This window comes from Urocampus carinirostris, chromosome 1 (genome assembly GCF_059441175.1).
Source record: "Urocampus carinirostris isolate Australia breed hairy pipefish chromosome 1, RoL_Ucar_1.0, whole genome shotgun sequence".
Lineage (NCBI taxonomy): Eukaryota > Metazoa > Chordata > Actinopteri > Syngnathiformes > Syngnathidae > Urocampus > Urocampus carinirostris.
The window spans coordinates 58,502,223-58,522,199 of NC_142349.1; the positions used below are offsets into that span (position 1 = coordinate 58,502,223).

Sequence of the window (19,977 nt, forward strand, 5' to 3'; positions counted from 1 at the left end):
AATAGTACTTAATAGTATTTTCTTACTATTGATTTATAAAAGTTTGGTGTTCGGAATGCATCATCCAATTACCATGTTTCTATCCTCAACTATATATGACAATTTTCTCTTTTGATTTCCACCTCGGAACGGATTTATCTAGTAACCCGGGGGCCTACTGTACCAAAAACAAATAAGACACATGTACACATTGTGGTTGATTTCACAGATACCTAGGCATCAAGAAGGTAAATTCAAAACATTTACAAGTCAAGATTGGCTAACCTATCTTAGCCAATAGCAACGGTTTTAACTCGCAGTGCTTCTAAGCAGCTAGTAAAGGTCATTTCAAATGAGCTTTCTCAAGACATTGCACTTATCCAGTAAAAAGTGGTTGAAAACACACTCAAGTTTTGTCCAAAACCTTTATTTGGTTTCGAGGTGAAAGTTGGGGGGTTAAAATAACCTTTAAGGCATAGAAAATATGTCTGTAAACAACTTTTTGGGAATACATTTAAAATACACATATAAGGCAAAGAACTATTTTTGGACCACGGAGATTGGGCTAAACACAAATGTTCGTGTCTATTTTGGGACTTATGTCGAAATAAGACCAATTTGAGTCCAAAATCCAAAATACATCTGGGTGGGTTTCTACTCAAAGCGTTTAGCTAGGTAGCTAGTTTAGCTGACTTTAAAACCATGTTCTTTATCTCATCAAATAGGTAAGATGGAGTCAAATATTTTAAAACAAAATTCAACAATGTTCTCAAGAGTTTTGAGCTTAACTATCAAGATGAGCAAACTTTAACCTTTTTTTCAAATCCCGGAAGAAAAAAAAAGTTTCCTATGTATTTTTACATACATTTAAAATTGTACTTTCAAAAGATATACATTTACACGTAAACCATTCCAGTTGCCATTAAATATAATAGCCTAGGTGGTGCAAGTGTCAGCAACTCCAGCCTCTGTGTCTCCCTCCTCTAACACAGCTCATATAAAGTATAAACTCATCAATAAGACCTGTCAAAGCGGATTATGTTCATAATCTTTCATGTACTGAAGGTAGAAAAATACCAAAAACTGTCCTCTCTGGAGTTCCCAGAATTGAATTCTAAAAATCTCAAGCAGAAAAATAACAGTCCTTAAAAAAGTTCATTGTTTTGGATGTAGATGATCCCTTTGCCAAATCCATAGAAAAGGTTCCGCGTTACGAAAACAGGACCCACAAAAGTTCTTCCTTTCCGGTGTTCTTCCAGTTTTGAGGCCTTTGGACCCTGTTAGTAAAAAATATAGCACTCCGGAACAGTCCTCCAAGAGTTCATCAGGAAATCTTCAAAAAGACTTTTTGGAACGTAGCAATCCACGTAGCAGTTTGTCTGTCCTAAAATACACTACAGTATATACACACACATAGACACAGGCTCCAGAAATCTCCCCTAAAAGATTCTTTGTACCAGGGTGTAAAGTTCCCGTAATGCATCCTTTTGTAACAGTACGAATGCGCACTGATTTCTGTTCTTTGACCTTTGGAAATGGTCTGCCTTCATGAGGTGGTTTAAAAAATATAAGAATCACAATAATGAAAAAAAACTTAGGATCTACTAGTCTATTAAATGATTTTGTTTTCCCCCATGGACAATATACTGGATTTACATAGCGCACTTAACAGTAGACACTCGGGACACAGCAACCCCGCCATACAACTTTTTCACTCTACTGTGTAGAATAAGATGTTTTTTTTTAGTTTCCTCTTACGGCATTTTCCCCACGATATGACATAAAAAAATTATTTTGCATTCCCAAAAACTTCTAAAATTGTAAATTTGCCCTAGTCATGCACATCTACGTCTCTAAGATGCCTTTCTGCTATTGGTTTGCATTATAGCATCATGAAAATGCATATATGCTATTGACTGGACTACCTTCTCCCACAATGCCTTGCTCTTACTTCCATTAGTTCAGAATCTTGTTTGCTTTGTGAAGACTTGGTGAGTTGGCAATGCAATATTGTATTGTTTGTACTGTATTCTCTACAGGTCCAAAGCTCGAAGTGATGCTAATAGGGGGCGCAAAAACAACATTCAAGATAAAGAAAGCACACGAATAGCTACCCATGCTAAGATGCAGGGCCTTAACCAATTAACAATTGTGACTAAAATAAAAACCAAATAGGCGATTAAAGCAGGGAAATCTTGTAAGGGGAAGACATTTTTAGGTGAAGTTTTATAATTAATTTTCAATTTTAATCTGCCGTCAGTCTTTCACCCCTCTGCATCCACCCGCTAACTTCAATGTACCAGCTCAAGTCATGTCATACCAAAGGTAAACAAAAATGCCATTTTCCTTTACATGCATATTATACAACAGGTAATAACTAAAGACTATTTTAATGTTTTTATTTGGGATACCTGGGATTAAGAACGCATTAGCTGTGCATTACTACAAGTGTCGATTGGCACGTTCCAGCTCACCTCACCACTGGTACCAAGCACTTTTCGAGTCTCGTTTTCCATTACAAGGTGGTCCTGCATCGTACCTTGGCTTGATGTCCTCTTCACATGTCATCAACACAGAAGCACACTCACCCGGGAATAGATGGTTGGATGGAGACGATAGTGTACTTGATACTCTGTGTGTGGCTGTTTATTGTAACAGCAAAAAAAGACAAGCAGCTGAAGGCAGCAAGGCAAATAACGATGAAAAGCCCCAGAATCTTTAAGAAATTGTAAATCAGAGCTCAGACGAGACAACTGCGTTTCTAAAAGTAAGATGTTTTACCATCATTGGCTGTAAACAAAAGACGTAAAATTAAATTTTGGCTAGATATGACACGATCAGCATTTTAGTTTATAATAGATGAGAAATGCAACCAGAAGGCAATAATGGGGTATCCCACTAAAAATGACCCAAATGTGATAGGAAGAATGTCAAATTTCAGCCATTACCTTCCCTTATTGATGGCTGACTCAATTATCAGTGTGCGAGTGTGTGTTTGTGAATGGGTCAGTGTGACGTACATTGTAAAGGGTGTAGCATCTTGGCACCACAGGAGTACTACTTTAAGAGGAAAGGCTGGCACTCTGTCATCCTTCAGCGTGTTGTAGATGGAAAATGAATTTTTTGGAATGTGTTTGCAGAACTACCAGGGAGTTTGCAGGTTGAGACTGTGCACATTGTGGGAGTGGGCCTGCAGTTATCCCCGCTATATCGCAATTTCACCTCCAAATGGATTAAAGTTGTATCCCGGGGTTCTACTGTAAATACAATGAGCCATGGCTTTCTACAACTGCACTTATTAGCTGGAACAGTCAAAGTACTTAAGGTCAAACCCTCCAGTTTGTATTTTCAATTGGCCGAAACCCAGGAAAAAAATAAAATAAGATATCACTATATAATCTGAGCGTGGTTGTGCAACAAGATGGCATTAGTGTTAGCCCTCGGTCGGAGGACGCCGTTGCTGTAATAGAAGTGATTGGTGAGCGCTTGGGAGAGTTTTAATGACTCGCCATGCCCGTCCTCGTCCTCGTCTCCGCCTTCAGGTTCCCCAGTGGGGGGCGCCAAAGGAGACGGCGGGCACCAGTTTTCTTCCGGTGGATGCAGGGGAACTTCACAGATGTCCGATTGATCTTTCGGACCCAAGGTGTCGTCTGGCTGGACTTTCAAAGGAACAAGAGATGACGGAAGGCCCGAATCCTGCAAGTAAATGGAAAAACAGCATTGAATAAAAAATGTTTTCTGGTTTATGTAATGGGGGTCTGTGCAGCCCTCTGAAATTAAGGACTGTACAAATAAATATGACTTGACTTATTTCTAATACAGGGGTTATGGCATCCCTAGCTTACGATGATTTCACGTTACAACGTTGAAAAAGTTGTTTTTCAGGGCTTCTTCACTGCCTTTTCCCCACCAAAGGACTTCAACAAAATCACAAAATTCAAACTTTTTAGTGCTCCTGTATGTGACTGTGCGAGTTATGTCTAAGACGCCTGTCTGCTACATGAAGAGACCGATAAAATATTGGAAGAACCATCGCCCACAATGCCTTTTTCTAACTTCCATCACTTAAGAATCACATGTGTTTCATAAAGACCGAGTATCTGAGAGGGGTACTGAATGAGCTATGGGTTCCAAGAAGAGGGAGAGGCAAAAACATGATAACCATGGAAATGTGATTATTAACAAATACAAGTAATACACGCATTGTTGCCCTTGCTTAGGAATATGGCCATAACCAATCGACAATTTGGACAATAAGAAGGCAGTTAGAAGACGTAGTTGCTTTAAGGGCATAATAATCCTCACAAGTGGAAGTTTTAAAATGTATTTTAAAATTTAATCCGTATTATCCTCCACCCTCTGCATCCACCCACTAATTCCACTGTACCACCTCAAGTCATGTCCAACTTAATGTAAATACATTTCATTTTTTATGTATATGTATTTATAATGTTATTCAATATGCACATATATTACATATAAATAGTACTTACCACATAGTATTTTACTAATGCATAATATGTATTCACAGTTTTGAGGGTTTGGAACACAATTACCAAAGGTTTCTATTGCACCATACGACAATTCTATCTTGTGATCCGCACCTCAGAACAGACTAAACTTTAATTCACTGTAAAGCATATGTAAATGACTACTGAAATTTATTTTCTTTTATTTTTCCAAAACCATTTCAATACAATAAATCCATCACTAGTAGAAAGTTGTAATGGAATAAATATAAATATTTCTGTATACCAGGCAAGTCCGAAGTCCGGCCCAGGCCAGTTATGGCCAGTGATTAAACTTACTGGACTGCGGCCTTAGTCATAAAATCAAAAATATGTGGCGCCCCACTAATGTTGACCGCAGTATAAAATACATTTGTACAAACGCTAATTGAACCTTTCACCAAATTATGGCAGTAGCCCTTTGGCCACCTTGCCCTTGGATTTCTATGAAAATTTTAGCCCACCCCATTTCCAACATTGTAACTGCAAATAAAAAAAGGAAAGATGACTTTGAGGGCCGTCGCTTCCAGGACAAGTGCAAATTGGAGTATTTTTTCACCGAAATCTGAAGCAACTGCGTCTGCCTAATTGGCTGTTTTCAAAGAATAGAATATCGAGAGGCCCTGCCAGACGCAACATCCAGACTACAAAAGCTGACTGGAAATGCTGTGAAAGGGCAAAGCAACAGGAAGCTGTTTTAACGGGTAAGTGTGAAGCACATTGTTTTCAGTGACTTGAAAAGCGCTATATAAACTTTGACATTATTTACCGTTTAACGGCACAGCAGCGCTTTTTCACAAGACCCTGCGAGTCAAATGAAAATGCTACAAAGGCGAGCTACGAGATCAGGACGCTGATCGTCAAGCACTACAAACCTTTCACAGAGGGTGAATTTATTGAAGACTGTTCAAAGCATGCCAGGCTGAATAGTCGGCCCTCACATTTTTTTGACCTACCAAATCTGGACCACTTTCCAAAACGTTTGGACACCCCTGCTGTATACCATTATTCTAATATCGAACTAAATTCAAGGATTTATCCAGTCGATTGTTTGAATCAAATCCTACCTATATATGTCGAAGTGTCCTTGGGCAAGACACTGAATCACTAATGCCCCCAATAAGCAGGTATGCGCCTTGCATGGCTGCCTCCCTATTGGTGTGTGAGTGTGTGTGTGAATAGGTAAGTGTGAAGCACATTGTAAAGCACTTTGGGAGGTCTTCATTGACTTGAAAAGCGCTATATAAATGTAGACCATTTACCAATATGAAATGTAGAAATATAAATTGGGTACGAAATATGTATGTTTTATCTTTTTTTGTGTCATCATTGCAGCCTCAGTAAGCATATTCATGATGTGAGTGCAAGTACGTGCATTTCGTAGACACGCTCTTATAAAATCTTCCTTTTTTATCTTTCTTGGGGTTTGGGTTTGGACTCTACTTGAAGGTCGATCTTACTTTCACCGTTTTCAAGCTACACTTAAAAAATTGTTAGGGCGTCACTCTCAAGCATTCCTTCCACCCCCATTCAGCATAACCAATGTGTTCCGCCCCAAACACCTTTGCAGATTGGCGCGTAGGAAAATGAAGCATAAGGACTCTGAACTGAACTTATTTGAGCATTATTAACACACACATAAAAGGAAATATTTAACTTTTTTTAAGAACACCTCAAATGATGCACCCTACCTTTAAGTAAACATTGCATTTAAAAAACAAAAAATAATTTAAGTTCAAATTTAATTAAAATGTCTTTTTTTAACCTACACAGGACTTTCTGAATAAACTAATACAGGCACATCATTTTCTAGAGATGCTGACCAGTACCAGCGACATGTTGCTGCTTTTCTGGTAGGAATCAGTCCTCCTGCGGGGGTCTTCCGCCTCCACGTCGCTGACGGGGCCCCTGGCGTTGTCGCATTCGTCGTGCCAGGCCCCTGGACGACCGGACCCTGGGCCCTCTGCCTCCAAAGTTCCAAGGGGAGCCCACCTGCCACCCAAAGTGGACTGGCTGCCTCTGTAGATGGGTCGCTCCTGCATGGGAATTCAGTACATTGTCAAGATGATTAGTCAGAATGAAGGTGGCCCCAGGGAGGACAAGGGGAACTGACCAGAGACACTTGACTGTTTTTCAACCGGCTGTCTGATCTCAACAGAGCGTAGTCTTCAGACTGCAAACAAAGACAAGCATGCATAAGGCTCACTACATTTTAAATACAATGCATAAACTGTACATCATTGACTCTATTTTCGCAGTTAATCTGTTCTATTACCACACATTTTGGCAGAGTAAGAACCATATATTGTACAGTACTGTTCATCTCAAAGGATATTAATTTTTTAAATCACCCTGTATATACTTGCACTGCAGCATAACTCAAAAAATCGGTTTACTTGTGCACACACTCAGTTTCCCTTGTTCAGGATATTTTTATGCCACAAAGCATTGTGGGACTTGTAGTACAGACACAAATCGTACGAGCAAACTCAGCCTTACTTGCTAAAAAAGCCCGTTTATTGAATGATTGATTTTTCTTGGATACTTCTGATTATTTCCAGTCCCCAAGGCAAAAATGCTAGTCTCTATATAGAGGATGCAACAGTTGTAGCCATCCATATTTGGTGTAAGTCTATGCTTCTGGCAAGCCATGTACGAGCACACCTTGTTAACAGAAGTGATGTAGCAGCTTTTGGAGCATGAGAAGAAAGCAAGGTACATTTACAAAATAAAATCAAACGGTAATAATGACTTAATAACAAAACAAAAATAACAAATGTATTAAGACTTTCAAAGTCAAAGCTATGGACTTAACGCCGGAAAGCTGCTTCATTGCCTGGGTTAAAGCTGATACCCCAAATGAAAGTTTAAGCCTTTTAAATTTTGACTGCGCTAGATCAATATAATGCATTTTTCAGATTGATACTGTTAGATTATTAAAATAGATCACTGTGGAATGGTGGGAGACGCACTTCCCATCGATTAGACCAGAGTGCACTCTGTTTCATCTTTATTCTAACACTTTGTAATAAATGTCCTTAACTGGATTGCTTCTCTCCAGCTTCATTTTTTCAAAGTCCCAACACTCAGTCTGGTCCAGGAAAAGACCACGCGGCGAGACATCGGAATTGTCTTTGCCTTCAATAATCAAAGTGTCATGGATTTGCTTATGTAGGGTTCCTCTCACCTGTGCTCGAGGATCCGAACCGACCGAGTTGAACCTCCTAAAGGAAGCCTGCCGAGACAGATTGTTGACTTCCTCTCTGAGGAAGAAAACAACTTCAGTCGCAATTTGCATCGAAACCTCCAGACGTTTTCTTGCGTGCTCACGTTTTGACGCTCAGCTGCCTCTGGAGTTTTTTGTTGCGACGCCGGTGGTGACGCACCAGTAGCAAAACCACGACGGCCATGACCAAAACGACTGCGGCGGCCGAAGCGCCGATGATGATGACCAGGTTGGAGTCGGCTGCCAACTTGGACTGGCGCTGAGATTTTTCTGCAAGGAAAGACGCTAACAGACATGGTGACCCCTTTCGCAGACTAGCGTGGACAATTTGTTACGTACTGGCTTCGGATTAATCGGTTACTTAAAGAACTTTGGCTCGTTGAAATGAAAGTACAGTAGACCCCTGCGATATGATATAAATCCCTTCTGAGATGGGTATTGCAAAGTGAAATTGGCGTATGGTGAGGGATAGAAATGTCATGGTAATGCATTGCTAATATGTTTTGAAGCCCCAATGCTGCAGATAAAAACATTAAGATAACAAAAACGATTTGTGTGCCTCATTAGTATTTCTTGATCATCGCAAGCTTCATGTCCATGGTTATCATGTTTTCACTTCTCCTTTAGCATCATGTCCTTACAAAGCACACTAGATTCTGAACTCAGTCGAAGAGAAAGACATTGTGGGAGGTAATTAAGCCAATCGCATAGTGGAATTTTAGTGCTGCAGTGACTCAAACCAATAGCAGACAAACATGGCCTATATAGGGTTTGAAAAACATCTTATTTCACACTGTAAAGCAAAAACTTCATAAGGCGTAGACACCATATCCCAAGGCCTACTGTATAGGTTTCCATTTAACATGAACTTTTTACAATACAATTTACCGGTTTTATTTTTGATAGTTCAATTCAATTTTCCCTTTTACTTATGATGGGGCCATTATATTTGTGTACGGAATTAAGCACGTTTTTAAAAGTGCTTGTTTTAATATTATCTTACTATATTTTCAAGGGAAAGTATTTGTACAAATCAAAATCACATTAATTTTTTTGTTAAAAATCCCCAAATAAAAAAAAAATGCAATAAATGTAACAAAGATACAATTACCTAAGGGCTATTGGAAATAATATTTCAGAGACAACTTAAAGATGAATTTAATTTAGAAGGTTTTTAAATAAACCAAACAAAATATATATGTCAAAGTCCATACATTAAACTCAAAATATATACGACTCTTAAATAATATTTTTTAGTTAAAAAATTCATGGAATAAATGCACATAAAACGGAATACATTAAGTGTATGTAAAATATATATACCTGTAATCAATTATTTAATAAACATAAAATTTTGGGCCGGTCAGGCCTAAAATATCAATTATTACGTTTGGGTTGTCAAGCTTTTCTTGAGGTTTTTCTTAATTATTATCCACCGGTCATTATTCTTTGTTTTTGGTTTATACAATCTTGTTCAACTTAGATTTAGTTACAGAAGACGGGCTTTACACGTCGCGCATTTATGCGGCATCAAGCCCTTTGAACACCCCCTGTCCCTCTCGCCCAGTCTTTGCATTGCTGGCTCGATTGGATCGCGCATAGCGGCATCCTTTGCCACAGCAAGACCTGGAGGAGCGGCGGCGTGACGGCAGCCAGGGTCTTCCCTAATCACCTCTCCTCACAAATAAAAAAAGAAATTTGACTTCCGAGAGCCTGCTCATACAACCGGTTTGTTCGCGCAAGACATCATCACCAATTCAGATTCAAGCTGAAGGCCTAGGTGTAAACTTCACAGCCCGCCTGTGAATAATAATCATAAAAAAACACTCACCAGTCACCTTCATTAAGTAATCAGCCTTGGCCACGCCCACTCTGTTGCTGACAGCACATTGGTACAGTCCGCTGTCGTCCAGACGAAGTCCTCTGTGGAACGTCATCCGCCCTCCCGATGCAGTGGCGCCATCCGGCAAAGACCCGCCCCTCCTGGACATCATACATGTCAATCAGCAGATCTGATTTGAAGTCTTTGGCGTTTCCAATTTGCTCAATGTCTCATTACTGTAGACCTCCAGGATATGGCGTCCCAGCCTTATGACCGGTGTTGGCCACGTTACTCTAAAAAAGTATTTATAGTCACTCACCATTTCTTCCCAAAAGTAACTAAGTCAGTAACTGAATAATTCTAGAGTAAAAGTAACTAGATACCAGGGAAATTAATCATTTATGTTACTTTAAAAAGAAGTTGTTGTAAGTCAAAAATGTTTACATTTTCTGAAAACTATTTTTTATAGAACTTTTAAACAACAACAAAAGATCTATCCTACACTTGAAGTGCAACAAAAATCAACAGTACGCAATTTAAATAAGTAACAATCAGCAGTGAACAATATAGTTTAATAAATTCAATCCAGTCAACTGGTCAAGTAGACATATGCTACTGTACTTCAAGTATTTTGTTCGCAACAAAAAACAACTGTAAAACAATATAAAGTTTCATTTGACAGAATAAATCACAATTTCTAGTCAGACAACTGCTTTAGTCGACATATGTTACTGTACGTCAAGTATTTTCACACAACAAAAGTAAAGAAGTCAACAATATAAAGTGTGTTTAACACTGCAGTGTAAACAAAGTAAACCAAACTCTCTCAACATGAAACACTGGTCAAGTAGAATAGGCACTTCAAATATTTTGTTCACAACAAAAGCAACACGATATAAAGTGACTATCCAATCCCCATCCCTGTGATGAAATGGGCTTAATAAAATAGGAACTACATTACACAGAATGTCCCATTGTTAGTAAGCATTCAGTGTGGCACTGATGTTTACAGTTGTATATTATGGTTTACTTGCGAGTGACATAAATAGAGATAGATAGATAGATAGATACTTTGTTCATCCCCGAAGGGAAATTCACATTTCCAGCAGCATCCCTGAGCTGAGAACAATCGAGAACAATCGAAAATAACATGGGAGCTGCTGGAGTGGCTGCCATTCGTGACGGCGCCGGAAGAAAAGATTCAATTTGAATCACGTGAAAGTAAACAGCCGTCCATGTCAACACACCTCCATTATTTATTAATTTTATAATTGTATTATTAATTTATTCAAAGTACTGCATCGCTTTTGACCATCAGTAACAGTGTTATAACAGCGGTGAAAATAGATTACCCAGTTACTGAAAAAATAACGCCGTTATTTATGTCTATATTCCAAACACTGCTTTGATTTGAAAAAAGGCGCTTCCTCGGCCCCCCCTTTAAGGTAATTTCACAACAACAAATTATTTACCCCTTCCGAAACGTATACCATTTCATCTTTGCAGTGCTAATGTATATGAAACTCTTAGATGCCGTCTTCTATTGGTCAATGTCATAAAAACCTGTGTTGCTATGGGGTCCCGCATCATGAATATGTTGATATACTATTGGCTGAACTACCTCCCACAATGCCTTTCTCTTTTTATTCAATCTCTGCTACTCCACTCCTCCTCAAGTCACAGCAAACCAAAGGTAAATAAAATTCATTTTTTTTCTTCACATACATATTCATTCATAAAGTCATTTAATCTTTCATATGTATGTTATACTTGAGTACTTTACGTAGAGCAGTGGTTAGCACATTCGCTTAACATGTGAAACGTCCCCGGTTTGAGACCAGGTGTGAACCTGTCGGTCTGGAGAGGGATGGGCGCCACCAGGCTGTACTTGCCCAAGACACACCACAGGAAATGGTGCCCCTACGAGTGGTTACTACATACTATGTTGTTACCTGAATGTGTATATCTAAAATATAAGTTAGTTGTATAAGTTCTGTAGAGTTTCTATCCCCCACGACATGGTTATTTCACTTTGTGATCCCCTCAGAAAAGAATAATATATTCCGGGTCAACCATATTTTTTTAACGCTGTTATGTAATCGCGATTATCATCATACCAACTGAATTTTCATGTGAAGGTGTTCAGTTTTTGTAAAACCGCACCACAAAACTTCAGCCACTTTCTCTAAACGTCTGATGAAAGGACACACAATGGAGGAGGTTGGATCAGGTTGCCCCCCACAGTTTCACCAAACGTATCACTTAAGCGTCTCCCCCCTCGCCGAAAATCCCACCACAGCCCAAAATGGAGCCGGCTCACGTTTCCTGTGGGTAAATAACAGCCTAACCTGCTGAATTTGAAAGACACAGTTGAAGGAGAGCCTGGGAGACCATTTGCATAATTCGATCATTTTTATAAGTTTTCATCGACTTTTCAGATATATGACTGCTAAGAAAACAAATATAAACAAACATTTACCTTTGAATGCTCTACATTTGATTATATACAGTGCTGTTATAATAATTGTATAATATCATATATTGTAATAATTCACTTATGTAAATATCTCTGATAATATGTGCTTTACTGTGGTCAATCTTTTTTCAGAGTTACTCACACGCCGTCCGTGAAAATGATTTGGTGCTGTCACACTATTGACACATTTTAGACATATTTCAAATATTTAATCCATTTCTTATCGCATATAGTTTATTTGACCCCTGCTCCAAAGAAAATACTTTAAAATAATTGAGTTATTTCCCAAACTCAATTATTTTGTTATGTTTTTGTTTGTAAACTAGTCTCTCTAATTTTATTTCATAATTTGACCAATAATGATAAAATTCAGGAAAATATGAATGTACGTCTTTGGCATTTTTCGGGCAAATATGATTAATAGCGTATTCTGTGGGCCTCTGAGAAAATAATTTGCGGGCCTAAAATGGCCTCGGGGCTGTTGTTTGAACACCCATGATGTTGGTCCTCATTTACAGACTCAAAGCAAGCCTACACAGTTCAGATACAGTATTTGATATTTTTAATATGTAAAAGCTAATGATTGTGTTGCTAATGCTAGCAGCATTTAGGTGTTATCCAAAGACATGGAGCAGCACGGCGGCTGAGTTCTGAGGTCATGGGGTCAAAATCCGCTACGAGCCTTCCTGTGCGGAGTTTGCATGTTATCCCCGTACTTGCGCGCGTTTCCTCCGGGCACTCCGGTTTCCTCCCACGTTCCCAAAACATGCATGCCAGGTTAATTGGCCGGTCCAAATTGGCCCTAGATGTGAATGAGTGAGCGAGTTGTCAGTCTCCTTGTGTACCCAGCAACTGGCTGGCAACCAGTTCAGGGTGACCCTACTGAGGATAAGCGGTGCAGATAATGGATCGATGGATGGATCCAAAGACATGGTTGGGAGTAACGCCGTTACATAAAAGCATTATTTTTTCAGGGTAATCAAATTTATTATTTTTTCCACTGTCACCGTTACTGACAGTCAAAAGCAGTGTGTTACCTTTGGCTGCAGAATGCCAACTGAGGCGTGTCCCCGCACACCTTACAATGTTTTCAGTGGCGCAGACGCCCGCTCTCCTCAAAGTTGTTTACGTCACATCTTTTCAGATCATTATACCATTCAAAAAAGCGACTTCCATATAGTTGGATAGCAATTACGAATATAGTATTTCCGAATGCACCGAGATAAAAGAAAAATGGGGGCGGAGCCGCAAAAAATAAAAGCCCTAGATTTGACAGCACTCTACTCGTGTCGCTCGCCAATGAGAAGTGAACGAAGGGAACCGGTTTCCCACCAATCAACAGCTGGTTCCTTCTGAGACATTTTCTTTCTCTAATAATTGGTCAATATGCTTTTTTGGATTCTGTGATGTTGACTAATTCTTGAGCACATTTTATTTTACTGTGTTACGTTTGAACTGTATGAAATAATAATATAAGAGCCTGTGTCCCATATCAACGTAAATATGTCTACCAATCCCTCCCGCATTTACTTAAGATTGTTTGACTGTCACTTTTGTGCTAAATAGTGGTTAAAAATAGGGTGCGAGCAAAGTTCTTTAGTAAAAATGTCCCAAAATACTGCAAACAAGGATACCAAAGTCTTTACCTTCAGTGTAGAGGAAAAGGAATGCGCCACCCATTCCTACTGCTCACCCAATCAAATTGCCCTGGGTGCTTTGCTACGGCTTCTGGGTGTTACACTTTGATAAGTGGCTTTTTATTTTTTAGTGTCCCAACAATGAACATAAACTGTTCAATGAGCCTCCATATAAAAACTATTTAGCGTTGTACAGCCAAAACGGTAACGGCATTCAAGACTGTTCCCTGTACATACTGGACCGAACCCTGGAGTCAATCAGTTTTGAATTGGCTTTGCACACGACCTAATCGGCTGTGCGTATACAAATTCCCCCCCCAAAATGTGTAAGTTCTATTTTATTTCTGAGGCAGACACTGCCTGGCTGTTGGTGATACGAGGGAGAAGGACGATTTGAAACAAGTTAGCGGACCAGCATCTGGACCTGAAGCATGTCAACACCTGCATCGACCATCCGGCAGAGATGGCAAGCTGCTGTTAAGGACTTTCTAGACAAATTACAACATATTACCGATTGTCTTCTTTTATTGATGTTCACTATGTTTTGTTTACTGTTACCCAATGCTAATCTATTCCACCCTGGTCATCCTGGAAGGGGGATTACCACTTGTGAGGCCGCTTCTCATGGTTTCTTTTTTTCCCTCGTGCTAAGGTTTTGAGTTTTTCCTTGCCCGCATGTTGGTTTAAGATCAGGGGATGGTGTAATTGTAATCCTGTGCAGTCCTTTGAGACATCTTGTGATTAAGGGCTGTACAAATAAATGTGACTTGACTTGAAAAGAGCCATACAGTATATGGCTCACCAACCATACAGTAGGTTACCTACCCCTGCTAGGAGTAATTCAGTGAGTAATTCACTTACTATCTCAGTTACTTTTTGGAAGTAGTGAGTAACTATAACCAATTACTTTTTTAAAGCAACGTGCCAAACACTGTCCAAGGATAATACAACATATTACTTCAAACTGTGTGTTGCTGTTGTGAACGTGTGTTTGTCCCACCATGTCCAGGTGATATTTTGTGGCGGGGGGAAGCCGGTGACGTCACAGGAGAGCGTCGCCTCCTCCAGACCTACGAACCAGTCGTCACTGGTGCTTGAGATGGTGGCGTCCGGGGGATCTGAGACGACGACACACAGAACTGGTTATGGTAGGTTCATTGTGATTTTTTTAGGAAATGAAATTTCGAACTGGCATTGTGTTTGAGTGGGTGCTTGAGCCCAATTTTAACTTCTTATAAATACCAAAGAAAAATAGAGTAACAACACAGTAATAACATGAGAAATTGTTATTTTAGAAATACATCTCGAACTAGTTGCTCATCGCTAACAAAAGTTGTTTTCTGATTCAATAAGGTTGGTGGAGGACCCCTGTACCAGTATCCACCTATCTCAAGAATCATCAGGTTGATACTGGCCTTGTTTTAAGGGAGACAGGGATTGGTGCTCTATTACTGCAGTTTCATGGGTCTTTGAGTACAATGATTCATTGTGAAATGTAAGTATATAAATATTAACGCATCCGTATCGTTGTGATCCATCCAAAAGAAAGCAATATTAAACCTTTAGTAGTATACCTAGTTTCATTATATTTGATTACAAAAAATACGAATCTTTAACACATTTTTCTTAGGCAGATACTGATATTCAATTCTTGTGTAGTAATTTGAACCAATAACAAAATGACTGATTTTTTTTTTTTTTAAATAAAGAAATCATATATTTTTTTAATTGCAAACAATGAATAGCAGTTTACTATAATTTCACAAGTTTAGTTTCTGATTGCACAACGATTAGATGCTGGCTGATATTGATATCGGTACCTGAGCTTGCTGACGTCCATAATTGGCTATTTACGTCCAATTTAGTTATTTTTCATAAATAGGCTAGTGTGAATCCATTACGAAAAATATATTTAAAAATATATTTAACTTGATGCTATCGAGAGTGAAATTGACACATATTTCTTTTCAAATGGGCTGGTCCTGAATGAGTTAAATATATTTTGGTATCTATACTGATATTGTGTATCAGCAGGAGCCCATCCTACCAAACAAACTAAGCTCTCGCGTAAAAAGTACAGAAAATACATATTGTGTTTGTGTACATTGGACAGACTAAGTCATGGTCAGGATGTCAAAACACAAGTCTAAATTTTAATGTATTGGACGTTTTTTTAGTTTAAAACCCTTGTTACCTCTCTTTTAACCCCTTACTTTCTCGGTTTTCCGTGTTTAGCTGTAGCTCCGCCTTCATTAGTCTTACATCGTTACTGTTTGACTTTCAGTGATTGTCCACAAATTCAGCCTAGCGACGACCAATCCCCCAAAAATCATTCCATTCCATTGTCCTCCAATCCACTAGGGGGCATTGTGGTTCGGACGTACTCACAGTGCACCACCAGCTGGTTGGCGATCCTCCGCGGGTGCTCGAAGCCCGGGTGGCGCACCAGACAATCCAGCTGCTTTCCATTCATGCTACGCAACGGATGCAGCGAGTAGTAGCTGGAGACGGAACCGCCCTCGTTGGTTCGGTTCTGGGCTTGACCCGGCACGGCCGACTCCCAGGTGAGCGAGGGGGGCGGGCGGCCCACCGCGCGACACGTGGCTGCCACGCGGAAGGATTGGCCCTCCACAAGCACTACCGGTTCCACCGAGGCAATGGGGAGAACTGCATTCAAATAAGGTGCACTTTAGTCAACTGATACGTTTCCTTTTAGGTATTGTGAAAATGGACCCGAAGGAGTTCCCAAAATATATATCTTGACATCTTTACATTTGTTTCCATACCAGATAATATTAGGTATTTGATGATGAAGGTGTATACAACTTTTTTGAAAACAGAATCAAAATTATTAAAAAAATACAATATTATCATCCCTCCATTTTCTGCGGGGGGGCTGGAATCCATCCCAGCCATCTTCGGAAAGGGGATTCACTGAACTGGTAGCCAGTCGCACCGCACAATGTAGAAGACAACTCACTCACTCATTCATTCACACCTAGGGACAATTTGGACTGGTCAATAACCGGACATGCATGTTTTTGGAATGTGGGAGGAAACCATAGTGCCCGGAGGAAACCCCCACAGGCACTGGGAGAACATGCAAACTGACAGCTGGAATTGAACCCTGGACCTCCACACTGTGGGGCTGCCCGCTAACCACCCATCCGCATAATACTATCCATCCATATACTGCACCGTTATCCTCACTATAGGTCGCGGACACAATATCATCACAATTATAATTATTATCAGAACATTGTTAGCTACATTTATTGAATGTACTCACCACTAGGAAGTGGTAGCGTTTCGTTAAATAAAATTGAGCCGGTACACACACCGTTGTTGTGCACACATTTATAGGAGCGAAAGACAGGCAGAAGAAGGGGAATAAGAAAAAAAGAAGAGGGATATGAAGAAACAAAGAGGAAAACAAAGATGAAGAGAATGGGAGAATCGGGCTGGAAGAAGAAAAGGGGAAGACAAAGAAGAGAGGAGATGAGGGGGTAGAAGTGGAAGGAGAGAGAAAGAGAAAAGAGGAAAGGGAGAGGAAGAAGCAAAGTTGACAAAGAAGATAAAAAAGAGGGTAGAAGGGGGAAGAATGAAAGAGAAAGGAGAGGAAGATGAAGTACCGCAAGAAAATATGGAAGAAGAGAGGAAGATAATATGGAGGTAGAAAAAAAGAGTGGAAGAAGTAAGACGGGAGAGAAGAAGAGAGATATAGTTTCAATCTTGGGAAGAAAAAAAAACAAAAGATAAAAAAAAAGACTCCTAATTGGTTTGACAGAAACTTAAAATCAACCACCACAAAGGAGTCATTTTGAAAAATATATATATTTTTAGCTTTTTTTCTCCAAAAGAAAACTGCTATAGTATATAGATAGACAACAAAGTAAGACAGCTTCTTCAACAATAGAATAAAAAGAACACTTTTCTCATCGGCGCAGGTGCTGGAGCACCACCAATTGTCTATGTGTGCACGCGCACGACTAAGTCAAGCGGTCCCATTTGAAACTGTTTAAGACATAAACACATTTGTGCATGCTTGGTTTCCAGCACCGACTGGTTGGACACGATGGTGATTCATGCACAAACCGCAAAACTTTGACAGAAACAGGAAGTTACAACAGCAACCCTGCCCTTTGTGCCACCACCTGCGATTAACGCAGGGTTCGTACACCTTTGTCATGGCCAATTCAAGCACTTTCAAGGTCCGTTTTTCAATTTTTTCCAGTACCTTATAAGCAAGAAATCCAGTGCCAATCAAAGAATGGTTTTATGTTTTTGTTCACTTTAATGACTAAAATAAAGTCGGTATGTTGCTTCTAGCAAATACTTCGAGGTTTTCGAGTCAATGGGTTGCTATAAACTGACATGAATTCTGCCATTCTGCTTCAATAATGCACGCGCAGCTTGGCTACATCACACTTGTTAACAAACATGAAAAGGCCTCAATAGGTGTTGGGTAATAATGGAATTAAAAGTAAGAATTTACTGTTTGTATAAAAAGCAGAAATATTAGCCTAATTTGGACTCATTTTAATGATATTGATTGAATGCACTCTGCTTCAGACCAATCTTCCAATCTTGCTGCTGATCTATTGCTTTTTTAACTAATTTTAATTTATATTTTTGTTGCGTCTATTTTAGCAGATCTGTGTCTAAATCGGTTCAAATAAAATTGTAAAGTTTTTTGCATTTCATCATCTATTTAGAGCACTGAAGAGTTAAAGTTATAATTTTAATATAATTTAAATTTTTTGTTTTGCATTTTTCGGGATTCTGTGTTGTTGTTTGACTTTAAATCTGTTGACTAAAAATCTAAAATTGTTTTGTATTTTACAATTTTTTGTTGATCTGTTAATATTTGTATTTATATTAGGACATTCCTGCAAAACATATGAAATTACAAATTATTAAAAACCGAGGTGCATAATGTTTCATATTATTGATAATACATCAATTAAAAAAAAAAAAAAAAAAGAGCAGTTAGAGAGCCAAAAGAGCAGAGCAGAAAGAGACACTCATCGAAAAAGACAGAATTCCCATAACTAATCTGATACACCTGTCTTCTTTGATGTGACGTATGGGGCATTAACGCTTCACATGAATATTTGATCATGTGGACTGGAGCCACTATCAGCGTCATTTTACTCCCTTTTTTATTTTCTTCATTTAAAAACCTGCTTTATCGTGTCATACTGCATGGAAACAGCAATGGAAATAATTCTAAGCATTTTAAGCACTTCACCCAAAATTCAAGCATTTCCTGACTTTCAAAACACAACTATAAAATTCAAGGATTTCAAGCACCCGTACGAACCCTGTTGAAAAGAATGAAGCTAAAAACGAATTGAAACCATATTGATGATGACAAATTGATGCATTTGTGTGTATTTACCCCAGACGGTGAGCGTGATGCGTCTCTCAAAGTTCCCGTTCGGAAAAGTTGCGATTTGGCAGGCGTACGTGCCGTCATCCGATTCTTCCGTGTTGGGGATGAGTAGCGCAGAGTTGGTGATCGGGTTGTCGCTCTCGAACCTCATGCGACCGGCGTAGCGCCCAAATTCTGACCAGAAAAGGGAACCCTTTATAGGAGGGGTATCAAACCATTTTCATGGCGCCTGTCTGAGCTACAGTCTGGGTGAGGTGGGGCCAAATCGGGTTTCCCAAAAGAAAATCTGATGAAAACATTTCCCTGTCCTTAAAGCTATTTTTTCCCCATGTTAAATAAAGTTATAAAAATTAAACAGTATTAGAATTAGTGCTGCAATTCCCGATTACTTTAAAAATCGATGAATCGGTTGATTATCCTTTCGATTAATTCGATTTTTAAAGAAACACATTTTTAATTTCCTCCTTGATTCAAATATTGAAGTTTTGGACGGATAAAAAAAATAGTGCACAAAACAGAATATTCTGTAATACAAAACAATAAAAAGTGTTTGTGCAAATGTGTAAGATACTCTTTTCTACCACCTGATGGTAGTGTGCCCGCTTTGAGACTGGGAGGTCGCTGGTTCGCGCCTCGACCGAGACATACCTAATTGGTATAATACCGGCGCCCTCTGGCTGCGGCTGCATCGACTCGCTACAACGGGTCAGGTGTATCGACATTTCGTTCTGTGTACATTGTTACAAAGAATGACAATACAAAGGAAATTATTATTATTATTATCCAAAGATTATATTATATTTAGACTTATCATACAAAAAAGGGCAATAAATTACATTTTATATGAAGCAAAAATGTATCCTCAAAAAATATCAAAAGTCTAAAACCCCCTTTTAAAAAAATTGTTAACAAATTTGTTTCTTTTTTTGTTAAA

General features: G+C 39.2%; 1 protein-coding gene across 3 annotated transcripts in view; it reads right to left on the reverse strand.

Moving 5' to 3' along the window:
* Window positions 1-390: 390 nt before the first annotated feature.
* The window catches only part of nectin4b (nectin cell adhesion molecule 4b), a 32,520-nt gene continuing 12,933 nt past the window's right edge, over window positions 391-19,977 (reverse strand). The window contains exons 3-11 of one of the 3 annotated variants that reach the window (XM_088346667.1): window positions 19,050-19,217; window positions 16,037-16,315; window positions 14,649-14,766; window positions 9,545-9,696; window positions 7,818-7,998; window positions 7,675-7,750; window positions 6,601-6,660; window positions 6,311-6,523; window positions 391-3,675 (exon numbers count right to left, since the gene is read on the reverse strand). In XM_088346667.1, the coding sequence (XP_088202793.1) occupies window positions 3,370-3,675; window positions 6,311-6,523; window positions 6,601-6,660; window positions 7,675-7,750; window positions 7,818-7,998; window positions 9,545-9,696; window positions 14,649-14,766; window positions 16,037-16,315; window positions 19,050-19,217 (1,553 nt within the window). In that variant the 3' untranslated portion in view covers window positions 391-3,369. The remainder of the gene's footprint in view (window positions 3,676-6,310; window positions 6,524-6,600; window positions 6,661-7,674; window positions 7,751-7,817; window positions 7,999-9,544; window positions 9,697-14,648; window positions 14,767-16,036; window positions 16,316-19,049; window positions 19,218-19,977) is intronic. The other 2 variants (XM_088346686.1, XM_088346677.1) reach the window with 2 other exon arrangements.